The sequence below is a fragment of the Megalops cyprinoides genome, chromosome 17 (genome assembly GCF_013368585.1).
Source record: "Megalops cyprinoides isolate fMegCyp1 chromosome 17, fMegCyp1.pri, whole genome shotgun sequence".
NCBI classification, from domain to species: Eukaryota; Metazoa; Chordata; class Actinopteri; order Elopiformes; family Megalopidae; genus Megalops; species Megalops cyprinoides.
The window spans coordinates 8560113-8576581 of NC_050599.1; the positions used below are offsets into that span (position 1 = coordinate 8560113).

The following is a 16469-nucleotide window of genomic DNA, read 5'->3' on the forward strand; positions in this document are numbered from 1 at the left end:
TGTGCCTGTTTCAAGTGTACATACCATAAATAAGGTACAAGGAAAACACTCTTCCGACTTTACAGGTGTATATCTGTGCTGCCTTACTACATTGCAAAGACAGCTGATCATGACATTCCAGCTTTTTTTTTTTACACAAACCTAACAGAGTCAAGGTAGGTTTTAGATCATCTCTGCTTTTAGTGTATTTTAATGTAACCATTCAAGCATACATACATGCTTGTTTAAAGCAACATGCCATGTTTAAAAACATGTTTATGTCACATCATTTTTTCAGCAATGCAGTTATGCTGTACGTTAAATACATCCAAAATATTAAAAGCCAAAAGCTCAGGGCAAGCTTGTGTTTCTCAGGTTAATATTGTAGGGCTATGGAGGAAAAAAGTGAGTGAAGTTTAAATTTAAAAATAGATTTACATCAGCAGTAAATACACTAGTTCCCATTATGTTTACACTGAAAGACATGAAGAAAGATAAATTTCATTGTTGTCACCCTCACGGTTGCACTTACTTTATGTGTGGTATTTCCTCATCACTGTTTCAGTCCATCCACAGATAATACAAATCATTGACACTCTACTAACATTCAGAATATTTTGAGGATGTATACAACACTAAACCTGTAAATTAAAAGTATATTGATAATGAATATTTGCCGTGATACATTTTCCTGATGATGCATATCTTTCCATTCAAGATGGAGCTGTGCTATTTTTGGAATATTATGGGTGTAAGTACAGATATTGAACGCCTCACAGAATATTCTCCCTCTTTACATAACCATAGCCGATTAAAAAAACGTCTATGTTTCACTGTAAAAACAAGGGAAGGCATACATTAGCGCTTTCATATGAACCCATTCCTACGTTACTGTGAGGCCACTAGTGGAAACACAAGGTACTACATCATTTCAGTTACTGTACAGTGTTTGGTGCTTCGCAGAGGTGACATCAGTCGAACTAAAGACGCCACCACAGTAGGTCATTGTCATCTAACAAGCTTCTAACCAGCACGTGCATTGTTAGAAAATATTAGTGGAGGAGAGATTTGTTTCATATACGTTAGTAATAAAAAGGGATAAGGTATTCAGAGCCGCCCTACGCAGGCTGTTGTTCGCCTTTCCATTTGCACGTCTGCATATTAAAAGCAATCACACATTTTCAGTTAGCGATCTTGTAACAATACACGCGCCAATAAAAGAAATCACGACCGCCGTGTTGCAGTCCGCACGCATATTCGTTATTGGTGTTGTTTTGGTGTTGGTGTTGTTTTACTTTGATAGTTCATCTTTTTAATGAAACCCAAATAGGTTACCAGAACTGTAAACCGTCATACCCTCGTTTCCTATGGTATGACCTAATTGAAATGAAACGTGTCATAGACATAATATTATAGTCTAATCCGTTTATGCCGATTTGTTATCATGGTCGTCTCTCTGAAGACGCAGCAAAAAAAAAAAAAAACATCTCAATTATGAAAGGGTGCATCAGTTCCCCATCACGCCACCATCCGCGCGCAGTCACAGCGTTGTCAACGGTGAATGCGCTGAAGTGTGGTCCTGTCACTTCCACCGTGTTCAAAACATTGGAAAGACCTCGGCGAGCATGCGCACAGTACAGTGTTTTACTTTCATTCACACACAAAGCTACAGAATATCAGGTTGTTTCTTGATGATTAACGCCGTGCCAACATTTTTGCATTATTCTTAGTCCTCGCTTTTGGTGATTGACGTTTAAAGGTTTAAGAGAGCACAAAGCCATACAATGAAGAAACGTTATGTGGACGCTAACAGGCTACGGAAAATGAAAAAGACGAAAATCACCGAGAGGATTTCTGAAAGGTACGATTAGGTGGCGGAGCGAATAGATAGTGCTGCTTTTGTTGTCGCTGTGCTTTTGTGTGATGCGTATCATCCTTACGCGCACCTGGCAGGAAGAATGTTGCATGATTGATTTACGTTTTAATGTTAACGCTGTGGTTTAAGAGGGGGCATTGCTTTTGCGACTCAGACAAATGTCAATCCCTTGTAGTTGCATTTACATATCGTGCAGCGAGATCGATTTATAACAATCTGGATTTCTTTATTACACAAATGTACTCATTTAGCATGTATGTGCGTTCAGTAGTGCTAGCACACTGGTAACCATCGTAAACACGCATATAACCCGTGCTGTTGTCATTATTATTAGCCTATGACTAGAAGCGATATTATTATTATTATTACTATTAATTTAAATGTGTTATTTATAATTGTTGTGTTATTGTTGTATTTATCGCCAGCCAATGGGATGCTCCTAGTCGCATAATGCATTATTTTAGCTACTCAACGTCGTTTTGGTAGCCATTAAGAACTTTAACTGACAGCATGTCTAGACCACAAGACAATTCAATTGTCTCTTAGAGGAAAGACAAAGAGATGAAAACATTAGCTATAGATGCATTTTTTACAATTTACATCTATCTCTGGTAAATGCTAGAACACAAAAGGCCGGTGTATAACAATACATCACCGCCTTATTCGAGGTCTACTAGCTACTTAATATAATTTTATAATTATTAAAACAAAACAAACAAACAAAAAATCTTGCGATCTTGCATCATTGTTTTAATACAATCATGTGCGAGTTAGCGATAACGAGCCCACATTTTTCTGTAAATTATTGATCATTTTGTCATATTACAAGGCATGGCTTGCGGGTCACAGAGTTAAAGTTCATTGTTTAGAGCATCCCTCGGATGCTGTACACACAGATGTCGTTGCCTGATGTGAGATGGAAGGTGTCCTTATCTCTGTCGTCGTGGTATCAAGGAACAGGTTCTTACATCAGGCAACTTAAGAATCTGCTGAATTCTGATATGGAAGAATCTTCACATACCGTCAGCCCGAAATAGTGTTGTCATGGTTACTAAACATAAACTGGGCCAGACTACATACGGACGAGGATTGTAGTGCAATGAAAGGACAGAACAAAGAAATCGTGTAAACAATTGATGAAAACCATGGCAGATCAAGTAAAAATTAGATTTTGAATCTATGTATATTGGATATGAGAATTTCAGCACGCCTAGAGACTGCGGTGTGGGCTAATCGTGTTATTTTTTTTCCTATTTTCAGAACCTTTGCCACCTTTGTGCCAATTATGGTATATCATGGTTTGAGGGGACAACACATTTAGATAATTACATCCGAATCCATCTTTTGCACAACCGTTGACTCCTCAGATTGTGCAGATGTCAAATGAAGTACACTCCTGGTTATTATGCCATATTAAAGCACCGTAGCACGTAAATGCGATAATCTTAATCACTGTGTGAATATGTATTCACTAATTTGATAAACGTATCTCCCATAGTTGGTGATTCATTATTCAAAAGATTAAACTCTGGGATTCAGGGCGCTGAATGAGAGCAGTTTCAGTTTGGCAGACAACATTTCAATGGCAACATTTCAGGGTAAATCGTTTGGGGAAATTTAAGTATGCTGTTGAAATATAAACAAAAACCGCTGAAAACTGTATAACCGGTTACTGTACGTCAAGTTGCAGTGTTATATTGTATCTGTTTTGAAACTTCAGCAACCAATAATGCAATTAAGGCCACCTTTCAAACAAATTACACAGCTCTCTCGTCTTGTTGAAACATAACTGCGTTTTGAACAGATATTAGTCATTTACTGTAACTTCACTGCAAAACATGATGATAATAATACACAAAGGAAACAAAAAACTATTCATTTTTTTTACAACACAAAACAGTATAACTTTTGTCTGTTTCTTTTTCAGTGCTTATACATTTCTGAAGTTTGTCATGGTATGGATCCTGGTTCTCTTGGCAGATTTTATTCTTGAGTTCAGATTTGAATATCTTTGGCCATGCTGGCTCTTCTTTGGAAGTGTTTACACTACTTTTCATTGCCATGGATTGGTAAGCATGCTACCTTCTCAGTTTCTCAGAACTTATTATAGCATGATGCTCTATATGATGTGAATATTAGTAGGTACAGGTTTTAATGTTAGGCATGCATACACATTAAACATCATGTTTTGTCTACTACAAGGAAATCCAACAACAAATGCACAGTTCTGTTCAAGCCAAAGTAGATGGCAAATGTTGTGTTTTAGGAATGCTTACCATTGCAGTGTGGGTCTTCCAATGTGGCGTCACACAACTATATGAACATACACAAATCCACAACAACGTACACCTTCGTGAGTGCACATCAGAGTAATCTTTTGTATTGTCTGTTGCAGGTTATTTGCGTGGTTTTTGTGTGTGCTGCATTTACTCTTGACATATTCTGTCTAATTTTTGTACCTCTGCACTGGCTGTTCCTAGCCGCAAGCACATATGTTTTATTCAACTACATATGGCACACAGGTAAGGACCTGTTTCTCTGTTTTAATTAAGTAATATAACTTAATGGGGAAGGAGCTGTACTTGCAAACTCAAATCCCATGTGAATCACTGCCATTTCATTCTTGATTAAGGTACAACCTGCAATGTGTCAGTGAGTATTCAGCTGTGTGAAGCACATAAATAGCATGTAAAAGTGTAATCCTGAAATTGGACCTTATACTATTGTCCTTTGTTCTTCGCAGAGAAAGGACTGTGTATGTCCACAATATCTCTCTGGATTCTGCTGGTATACACCGAGGCATCACTCAGGTTCAAAGACCTGAGAAGCTCTCATATCAACCTGTCTCATCTTTTTGCTGCACATTGGTAAGTTGAAGACTGTGTCATAGCCCTCACAAAGAAGACACAATCTTACATGCACAGAATTGAACTAATTGCCTTTTACTTTGTACCAAACTTAGTTTAAATGAAACCATTTGAACAAGGAATGATGTAAGACTGGATGTAATACAAATGAAACTAACCTGTGTTTTGCACCCCTCCTATTTCTTTCATCCTAGTATTGGTTACCCAATAGTGTATTTGGGATTTGATGCAACCTGCTACCTCAGCAGCATCTTCAAACTGCGCACGCAGAAAGCAGTCCGCACCGAGAATGACTTTCATATGCGGCTGCTGGAGCAGTCTCTACCTCCCGGAGTGCAGTACTACCCCAAATGCGTGACAGACAGCAAGGAAAGTAAGACCACTCTCATATCACATACTCATGTATTACTCACCTGCTACTAACCTGGGTGCAACTGCAATCCATGGGAGGGGGGGGGGGGGTGTGCACAACAAGAGAAAAAGTAATAAATACCATGTAGACATTGGGAAATAAGGAGACAACTGGGGATGCACTGAAGTCCGTCTGGGGTAAATGCTGGGCCTGCATGTAGGCAATCTTTCTGTTTTGTTGAAAGTTGCTGTATAAAGCAATTAGTAGATAGACTACATGTTTTATATGTCAGTACTCATGATAAGGCAGGTGTATGTATTACTTAATAATGGAAGTTGAAATTGCAAAAAAAATAAGAAAGTGGGTAAATTCCAAGAAACAAATCTTCCAGTCATCTTTGGCTGTCAAACTTGAATAGCTTTTGGAAAGTAGATAAATACCTACAGTAACTTCCATGTGGATTATTTTCTTACAAATGCCTATGTTCAGAGATGTGTTTGCAGTATCATGCACAGAGGTCTCAAAACACCTGGACATATAGAATGATAGACCTTTTGGAGAGTCGCAGCAGAATGAGGACATCCATCTCATGTTTGCCACAGCCTGACAATTGGAGTTGTCACATTTTTTTTCATTATTAATCACAAGTGAATTAAACTGCTTGTAAGCGCTCTCCAAAAAGGCTCCAGGAGATGAGTGCCAATAATGAAAGGCCAGGACCATCTGTAGGATGCAGGAACCCTGCTTTGCCTCACAAATCTCTGTTCTGTGTCCTCAGATAACAAGTGGAAGGCAAAGCCAGAATCCACACAGTACCAGTGTCAAAACGGGGCCGCCTCTGCAGAGGACAAATACCTCGTTGACTGCCTTCAGATTGACGGGGCTCAGAAGAGGGTTGACAGGGACTTGGAGGACGTTAGGGCGGGCGCCCCGAATTCCTTGCCTCCAGAACCGAAAGCCTCGGAGGGCGAATCCAGAGAGGGCGCGCGGGGGCGTGGGACGGGGCTGTCTGACCCCCTGGGGGCCCTGGAGAGCCTGATGCAGGAGGAGCAGGGAGCCAAAACCCCCAAAACCTCCAAGGTGTCCTCGCCCAAAGCGCGCAGGACCTCCAGCAGTGCCGTGCCTTCTGTCAAAGGGGACAAGAAGCAGAAGAGTGGCACCAAAACTGTCAGTCCGAACAGAGACACGCCCGAGAGGAGCCCCTCTGCCAATCAGAACAGCTACTCCGACCAAATCGCCAAGTACGTGACCGCGGTCGTGACAAGCTGTTGGGTAGTTCCTGAAGTCAGTTTTAACCCTGGACCTAAGGCCATTTCTGTTCCAGTTGAGCTTTCATTTCAGTAGGTTTGATTGAGATGTTTATCTTACATTATTCATCAGACAGATAAATAATCCAGCAAAAAGTAGTAGGCTGTGTATACATATGAGCCATATGTATTACAATATTTGAACGTACTGACAAATTATTTACACGAAACAGTCAATTTAATAGTGAAAGTAGAGAAAGTTTTTCGCACACTGACGTCTTTATTTGACATCTCTACATTTTGCCTTTTTAAAATTGTTTGTGAAAGTGTCCTGTTATGTTTGCAGATATGTTTGTACTTGTAAAAAGACATATAAATTTAAATGATTTATTCAACATATTTTGACTAATATCCACCAACTGAATAAATTCAGGGCAACTGTCTCAATTACACCTAAACTAGTTTAATTGTTCTAGGCTCCATTGAACACCTGACTTTTACCTAGCAAATAACTTCAATAAAGTTGAACACACTTCTATATCACGTGTTTAAGTGACATAAATCAATAGAAATAAGTTGCAAGTAGAATACACACCTCCAACAACTGATATCTGAACTAACAAAGAACTAACAGCAAATTCTATGCAATGCAAAAGAAAGCGATGCCAAATCTTGTTCACTAATTAGTTGATAATCAAGTCAAACCTAATTAATTGAATGCTCAGCTGGCACAAAAAATGGCATACATAATGTGTAGCCAGGGCCATGGGTGGGAAGTACTACTTTAAATAACCAGCATACTGCCAAGTACTGTGAGTTTTGATCACCTGAACAATCCTAATTAATTCAACATGCTTTGGGTAGTGGTGATGTGGTGCAAGGCTCATCACTGAAAGGTTGCTTGTTCAATTCCCTGATCAGACACCGCTGTTGTACCCTTGGGCAAGGTATCAAATCCACCATTGCAATAAATGGATAAAGTAAATGTCCAGCAGTAGAAATGGATAACATGGATGAAAATTTAATGAGTGTCTGCTAAACAACTAAATGTTTTTCATTGATGCCACATTTTCTGAGATGCCGAAATAGACTGGCTTTCCATCAGATTGCTGTTATGTAAGGTGCAATATGTTTAATTACAGGCCAATTCATTATGGCCATCTTTCAAATTCATTTGCCACATGGCTTGTCACATTAGATCCGTAATCTTGGGGGTGGTGGTGGGTCTTTAAAAAAAAAAAAAAAATCTGTAATCTTGGCATGTGTGCAGTGTAGCCAGGGGAAGTTTAAAGAGGTGTCGATTTTTTTAGCTGTATCAACGGACGTGTAACCTTGCATTTTCAATACGCGGAAAACAGGCAGATTTTGGGTCACGCTCAGGTTGTGTTTACTACAACATTCACGCTCGCGAACCTGCCATTTCAAAACGTTACCTCATACCTGCCGGGCCACCTGGCTGCGCCTCGGCTCGGCTTGTTTTAGCGTCGGCGCGTGCGAGCCGCTCCTGGCGCTCAACCTGCGGTTGTTTGCCTGCAGGATGGAGCAGGAGCTGCGCAGGCTGAAGGGGGAGCTGCAGGTGAGCAAGCAGAGTGAGCAGGAGCTGCGCAGTCACGTCTGCAACCTCACCAACAGCGAGAGGAGCCTGCGCCCGGAGGTGTCCCTGCTCCGACAGGCGAACGACCTGCTGCAAAACAAGTGCGTGCTTCTCCCCTCCCTCTCTCTCTCTCTCTCTCTCTCTTTCTCTCTCTCTCTCTCTCTCTCACTGCATCTCTCTCTCTCTCCCTCTCTCTCTCTCTCTCTCTCTCTCCCTCTCTCTCTCACTGCATCTATGTCTCCCCCTAGAGGCTGTGGACGGGTATTACAAATGTGCTTTGTCGCTTTCTGCCTAGATTTAGTCTAAGAGCAGTGTGCTTTGTCGTGACCTTTGAATGACAGTCAACTGCTACAGCATACTTCATTCTTGTTTACACGTCTTTGTTTTTTGTTTTGAACACCTCTGAGCTCGCAATATGTAAGTAATAAAAAGTGTAACACTGCTTCAGGCTTTATCTGAATAATGAATTTAAGCAAGAGTAACAGTTTGTTCAGTACTTATGCAAGATTGTGGAATTGGTGGTTGCCGGGATGATCAAAGACAATCAAAGAAATGTAACACTTGTTTAAAAGTTGCACTTGCTTTAAACATTTACATAAAACTTGCTTAAAGCTTATAGGATAAAATGCGTTGTGGTCACTCTACGTGGGAAGCTGATCGTACTTATTAATCCAGGTGAGATCCTAATAAGGGGATTTGAGAATAGAAGACCACACACATTTGTTTTGGCCCTGTAGAAGGCGAGGTTGTCTAGGTTGTACGGCTGCATCAGGGGATTTATGATGAATTGCAGGATTCTGTGTCTGATGAAGAGTAAGCAGAAGGACAGACAGACGAGTGCACTCCTGGAGAAGAAGATGAAAGCGGAGACAGAGGCTCGGGCTGCTGTCGAGAAACAGCTCACAGAACTCCAGTCCCGTAAATTAGACGAGGCTTCTTTGCTGCCTCACAATGCTCTTTCAACAAGCAGGTATGTTTTCCAAGCACACATCAGAAATGTGAAGTCTAGACTTAAGCCTCATATCTAGAGACTATATAGTCGCCTGTTTCAGTCATTAATTAAACGAGAAATGTGAATAAATGAATTGAATGTTCCTGTCTTTTTAGTAAAAACTGTGGGCACTTGCGCACCTGGTTCATGAAATTGGAACAGAAGTGAGGTTTGGTTTATATAGGTTTATATATGAAGCTGACAGCGGGGGTGATTGCTCTGCCGAGCAAATGCAAACCTAGTGGACTAAACAGACTTGAATATGTTATAAAATAATTCAAATTCAATGGATTTTTTCCATTCTGAAACAAATCACACCTAAACTGAGGAAAGGAAAGTACTTTTGAAAGTACACTAGGATCACGATCACTGGCAAGTGAACTTGGTTTGAAAGTGCCCTGAGGATAAAAGGATAGAATAATTTAAGATGAAAAAAGCCTGTTAAAGAGTCACAGCACAGTTTGTTCACAGAACTGTCATTATATACCTTTGCCTTTTGAACAACTCTGCATGGGGACCAGTCTTACGTAGCCAACACTGTGATTTTAGTCGCTGTGCAAAGGGCATAAACCTTCATAAGAATGCTTTTATTGTCTTTTATTGATTTACCATCAATATAGGTAGTTAAACATAAAAAACTCAATTGCAGCTGTTCCAGTTTTCCTCAAATGTTTTTAATTTTTTAATATATTTATTATTTAAACTGTACTCTTATTTTCATAACTGGGGAAAAAGTGTCATAACTGTCTTTTTCTTATTAATATTTAAATGTATGTAGCTGTTCTCACCAGACATCTCAGTTTATAATGCTGCATGTTTCTTTCTGTGTGATCTGCATGAAAACTCAACACAACCAAAATCAGTCTTTCTTTGTCAGCTCAAAAGCCTGTATCTTTCCCATTTCTTACAATAGGCAGGAACACTCAGAGACCCAAACGTTAAAGAAAAAAGCTAAAGAGCTAGAGACAGAATACAAACAACTTCAACTGGAGTTTCAAAGGAAAGAGGGTCAAACAATAGCGCTAGAGAATGAAGTGGAGGTAAAATATAATTATTTTAAGTATGTACTGTAAGGGTGTACTTGACAAAAAGTGTGACTTCAAAGTCTGTGTCCAGTTTCTGTTGAAGTGGTATTTGGCTGTCTCCATTTTGATATAGTTTTGTGAGTTTTGTTGTTTGACTTGTTTTGTTGTTTGTGTGACTTGTTCATGGATACGAAAGGAAAATTGTAGTATGTGGGTATGATTTGGGACCTTTCTGGTGTGTTTGTTTGTGGTTTGTTTTCAAGAAGTAGCCTATACATGTGAATCTGCAACATTTCAAATATCAGTATAATCTTCTGACTGCCATTCTGCATTCCTGCTTTGGTTGTTTGTTTTTTTTGTGCATGGCGTTGACATTTGAAAAGCATGCAAACCATAAAGAAAGCATACTATTACATGTAAGCAGGGTACAGTTTATTGTCAGTTTATTGTTAAATCAACTGTGATTTTATATATTTTAAATGCTACTTGTATTATCATAAAATAATGATGATGACAGGACAGTGCATAAAAGTATATTGTGTTGCAGTCAGTCCACAGTTTATATTTGAACATTCTCCCTGAACTTTGCCCCCCCCCCCCAGTGTTTGCACTGAAAACATTAATAGACATTTGTGTAGTTAAAGTACAGCAAATAGCAAGGTTGAACAACATATGGCCATCAGGAATCATACTGAGTTAATGTGTATACACAGAAAGAAGCATTGCTGATCTTGTGTTTTTCACTGGCTGCAGGTAGTATGCTCACAATGTATGTGCAGCACGCTGAAAGCCTAAATCCCCTCACAACAATAACAACAGCATTGTTGTCTGTTTCTGTGTGGGAGGGGTATTGAAAGTTTCTTCTCCTTCATATTTTTTCCCTGCAGATGCTCCGTAAATACAAGGGCGTGGAGCAGGATGCTGACATGCTGCTCTCAGCGCTCTCCGCAATGCAGGACAAGACTCAGCACCTGGAGTACAACCTGAGCGCCGAAACGCGGATCAAACTGGACCTGTTTTCCGCACTGGGAGACGCTCGCAGGCAGTTAGAGATTGCTCAAGGTTCACCTCTCAATATTAGCCAGCACTTCTTTTCGTGATATCGACGTATTCCCCCTTAAGTGCACAGCCCTGTAAGCTGAGGTGGAGAGATGATATTTGGAGTAATGCAATAATAGCAGGGCTTTTCAGTGTCACTCAGATATCATATTTTCATCTATGAGAAGTTCCCCTTAAAGAGCTGATCAGTGCTGTTTGTGCTGTTTTTGATTCAAACCATTTTTCATCATATTGGTGAGATGGCAGAGAAAGCTTGTATTCTCTTGGGAAGTTGTGGGATAGTACAGAGCAGAGAGATTCACATCTTAGCAACAGAGGCAGCATGTAAGCTTTTTTATGTAAGTGAAGCAAGCAGGAGTATGAAAGCAGAAAATCATATTTACTATCATATAACACTTCATATTTGGTATTGTCCCTGATTGGATGTCTGTTGGTACCACAGAATATGGATATGAATTCATTACTTACTTAAAACTAAACCGTATCAAAAGGGATATGAATCACATTTTACTCAAAGGAATCAGATGTTTTTATGCTGTATTAATTACTGTGGTATTTTTGGCAGCATTTCCATTTTAAACAAAGAATCAACCCGAAACTACGATCATCATTCATCCACTGTATTGCTGAATTATCTGATATCTTCGGAGAGTACTTTGCGTACCAAAGGAATTTGTTGATTGATGCTTTTTATGTTCCTAGTCTTTAGGAGAGAGTGGAAGCTCACTCTTTAAAAATTCCTTTTTGCATGCTTATTTATCACACCTGCATTAGCTTCTTCTGTAAGGTTTTTCTCTCCTCCCCCCAACACTATCACTCACTATGTGCTCCTTTTTCCCCCCACAGGAAAACTAATCAAACAGGATCAAGAGATTGGAGAGATGAAACAGAAGATCGCGGAGGTCATGGCTGTTATGCCTGGTATATCATACACGGTCCCTCACCCCATAGTGCCCCAGTATCTGACAAAGTTCCTCAACTCAGACAATTACAGGCTTGATCCCAGTGCGTTAATGTACCAATGTCTTAAGAAGTAGAAACACTATGGAGTTTAAAAAAAAAATGAAATGATGCAAGCCTTTTTTTGATGACACACACAGAACATATTTGCCTAGAGTCTTTGAACTTGTCAGATTGTGGGGCATTCCCGCCTCGAAGACACCTGACAACATGAAAGTCTTCTCCAGTGTGGTGCTGGGATACAGCTAATAACACTCCTGTTTGCAAAATCCCAGCTTCCTAAATCTGGTACTAAAGTTTAGTGGTTCTAACAAATGAAGGGTAGAAAAAATCAAGACCCTGCTTGGAGATCATCACGGAGATACACATGTGACATGTAATATCTAACTAGTCCCAGAGCCAAATTACAACATGGCGTTACATCTTTTATTGAACCCACGTGAAAAAAAAAATTTATTCCACAAAATGTATTAAATATCAGATAAAACCTAATATAAAGAATACATTTGAATATATGTCAGCAATGTGCCATGTATTAAAAAATATGTACCTTATTGCCATATATATATGTAATTGATTGTTAAAATGTGATAAATCAAACTTGATAAAATTGAAACAAATAACCCATTAGATCATTAGTACAAACTATTGTGGAATAATTAAAAACAGATCCGTAGAGTAAGTTCATTGAGATAGTAGTGAAATGTCTATATGCGGAAGTGGCTACACATCACTGGCAAAAGAACTTGAAAAAGCATATAACTGTGTGCCTATAAAGAAGAATGTATATTACATTTTATAAAAGTGGCAATATTTTATTTATGATGCATGTTTTGACATACTACAAAATACAATCCTTGTATTTAATGTATATTCTAACGTATCTTACTTTTTTAATGTTGGGGCCAAATCCCATCAAAGGTTGATATGGTGGACTACTTAGTGAGAGGAATTGACCTAATTCAATATGTGGAGTTCAGATGGCATTTAGGGACTGCAGCTATACATACATGTATCTTCTGAGAACACTCAGAGCTATGTGTGAAATTAGAGGAAACATTTAAAAGAATGTTATCCATTGTAGTGATCTTTCCTTGAGGGGTTTACAAGAACAATATTTGTCTGTTCATTTTTGTATTTATCATACAATTATGCAATAATGGCGAATCAGCTTTTGAAAATATCTTGCTTTGAAGTGCAATGAACCTGCAACAAAATGTTGTTTACAGATTTGAAAAGGTTGAAATTTAACATAAATATTTGTACTGTAGGTCTTTATCATGAAGCATAATTTCAACAATAAAATAATAACTCTAGGAGAAAATTATGCAGATAAAAAAGACGATACATTTCGATACAAACTCACCTGACTTGATTTATCACATGGTTCATCTCCATTTCTTTCTGCCTTTAAATAAGCTCCTTACTTTCAAAATGGTGAAACGTTTGATTGACAGCAATTAGAGTAAACATGTAGACACTGACACCCGCGATATTCATGAACTCTATTTATGCTCTTTTAGCTTTGCCAAATTTGATTATAGGTGTAGCAGGGAAAAGAGCTTGTTTTAGTGTGCGTCTGTCCTTTTGAGATACAGGTGATAGTCTGTTTGCCACTGCAGGCTAAATGTGCAAGCTATCTTGACAGTGACTTCTGTGCTACTGATTTGACAGATTTAGGTCATCTGACTTTTAGGGTTGGGGCAGGAAGCAGGGTGGAGAAGGGGGGTGGGGGGTTGCTTTTTATTAATTCTGAAAGCAACCTCCTTCCATCTCTTTGTAACTTTTTTCAGCTACCTTTCACTCTCTTGTTTTCTTCATGTTTTCCGACAGCTTATTTCATACTTTGTAGACAGCTCTCTTTTTTTGTAGGAGCTGATGTTATAGACAGTGCTCGCTCTATAAACATGAGTCAACCACCGTTTGCATTTTAGATAATTTGCAATTGTTATCCAACTCGCTGTTTTTTTTTCTTCTGATGTTTCAAGTGTATATTTTACGTGGCGAACAGTATACAACTTGAGTTCCTCACAGGCAACATCAAGAGCAATGTAAGAATTCACAGTATTTGCTCAAGCTACTAACATTGTTTGGTAACCAAGTTTTGGTAATAAATTTTGTAAGTATTAAGGTTAGCGAAATGTCTTTGTGAAAGACACAGCATGCAATTAAAAGCATACAGCCATTCTGAGTCTCCAGAAGTTCCCTGTTATTCGTCTGGGCATGTATATATTGCAGTAGAGTAAAAATAATGCATTTTAGTCTATTTTATTCAATGAATAAGACATTTGAAAACTTTGAAAGCTAAATTTTAACTGAAAGTTCCAAATCTAGGTTGTTTCATTCTGTTGCACTTGTCAGATTCGGGGATATGACTGGACAAGACCAGTAATGACCAGACAAACCCAAGCCTGTGATAACAGTATGACATAGTGTAACTAATTAGTTGTTAGACAAATTGACTGGCTGTGACCACATCCTTCAGAAAACACAATGGAGCTAAACAAACATTTCTAACAGAAAAATTCCATCAACAAATTAAATGATGGAATTTATTTTAAATATTAGAACAAAATATAAGTTAAGTACATACTTTCTCTCTGTCAGTACATATTGGTGGAATTTTTATGGTGTGCTTGACTTGCCTCATATAACTTGTATTTAGGCACATACAAGGCACACACTTTTCTGACATTGTTTTTGAATTTTCCTTAGTCATGCACTAACGCATATCCACCCTATATCAACTGCCTCTGTATTAGGAAATAGAGGCTATTTGAAAACTGCAAGGCTTAAGAGAGGCCATCAAGAGGCTATAGCAGCAGTAGCTAGCTAAACTATTTTTTAAAGGAATAAGAAACAGCTGAGCAGATGCAGTATAATATCTTATGAACCATACTCAAAAATGGGTAAAACAAATATGTAGATGAAAGAAATCCCTTTAAATTAATCTTGGACAAGTTATTGTGTTTTGGTAATTGGTGTTGACAAGTTTATTCCTGTGAGGAATATCCAGTGCAGCGGTAGTCTGTATCAGGTTTTTAAAAACTGCTGGAGTGACTAGGTTCTTTCACTTCTTGTGTGTGACGGACTGTAGATTTGACATCCTCTGTAGCAGAGTAATGAAATATGGTTGTCACCAATAAAAATATACATCCAGGAGCAACTTGACTGATCCAAATAAAGCACAAAATACCTAACTGTACTTCTGACGTTAACTCTCTGGTCAGCATTGCTCCCTCTAGTGGTAACACCAACATTAACACTTTAATTTATGTGCAGTTCTTTCACCATGATTTACCTGATAGAATGTCAATTCAGATTAGTAGTCTGTGGCCTTTAGCTGAGAGCTTTGCCAGAGTACTCTAAGTTGGGTAGAAAAATTGGAAAAAAGAATACTTGATTGAATATGCTACTCACATTTAAGGGCCAAAGACTAAAAGACTGCCTTTGTGAACTAGGCTTCTATATCCAGTTCTGTCATTTCAAAAATGGGAAGGTATGCGGTCGTGAAAATGGTCGCTGTGAGGCTGTTAGAGACATCAGCCCAGATTCAGTGACTACATGCACTTTTTCCTCAGGTTTAGGTGGCAAATTTAATGTTGTGTTACATTTCTTTGATCAACAGACAATAATTAATGTTCATTCCAGCAACTGCAAAACCCATGATGTCGTATAACAAAAAAGTTAAAAAGTGTAACACTTTGTTAAATTTGTTACTACAACATAAGGAGGAGGATTGTAAGGAGAAGTTAAGGATACAGAAGCTTAGTGGTTTGGGCCCTTGCAAAGTGGCAGTATTTGCAGTGCTTTAAAACGCTAGAGCAGATGTTGTTAGCACTTGTTTGTGACCATGTTTTCTAGTTACTTTGAATGAATGCCTTGGTTATTTTGGTCATTGTTGAAACTTTATCGTAATGTCATCAATCATGTACAAAAAACTGAAATATCTCCAATATATATGTACATGTTGTGCCATGTATGTCTAAGACCAAGACTGCAGACATTTTTCATGTGACTCTGATAGGGCCAAAACTACTCAATCAGATTATTCTGTAGCTTATAGATCGCATTTTTTAGCATTACTTAAGAAAACCATGAAAAAACAAAAACAAATTAAAAACAAAAAAACAAAAAAAACAAAAACAAAAAACAGTAAAATGTACAGTTATTTTGTTCTCGTTCTGACATCATTATGATGTAAACTAACACAAGTAATGTGTATTGTGATGAAAGATTGTCATGTCCATTGAGGAAAACAGCATAGAAGGACAAGAAGAAATTTTGAATTTTGCAAACAAAAAAATTTACATTGATGGGATATGAACTGATAATTATTGTATGCCAATTGCCAATACACTTACTTTCACTTACTTTTTTGCCTCCAGTATAATATTGCACACAAAAGGACAAAGCAAGACATTTTACATTTTATGTAAGGAAATTATGTAGTTACATGTGAATTGAGGTGCTGAATACTTTTTTACTGTTTTCACATAATGTACGTTGTGAAAAAACA

At 38.4% G+C, this 16469-nt stretch overlaps 1 protein-coding gene across 1 annotated transcript; it reads left to right on the plus strand.

Annotated features, from left to right (window-relative positions):
* The first annotated feature begins 1524 nt into the window (after positions 1 to 1524).
* On the plus strand, positions 1525 to 12384 carry si:dkey-12h9.6 (macoilin). Its single transcript, XM_036549745.1, has 11 exons — positions 1525 to 1840; positions 3783 to 3924; positions 4251 to 4377; positions 4599 to 4722; positions 4917 to 5095; positions 5853 to 6315; positions 7858 to 8016; positions 8709 to 8885; positions 9820 to 9946; positions 10819 to 10993; positions 11837 to 12384. Exons 1-11 carry the CDS (start codon positions 1764 to 1766, stop codon positions 12025 to 12027), a joined length of 1941 nt encoding a protein of 646 aa, XP_036405638.1. The 5' UTR covers positions 1525 to 1763; the 3' UTR covers positions 12028 to 12384.
* Positions 12385 to 16469: the final 4085 nt, after the last annotated feature.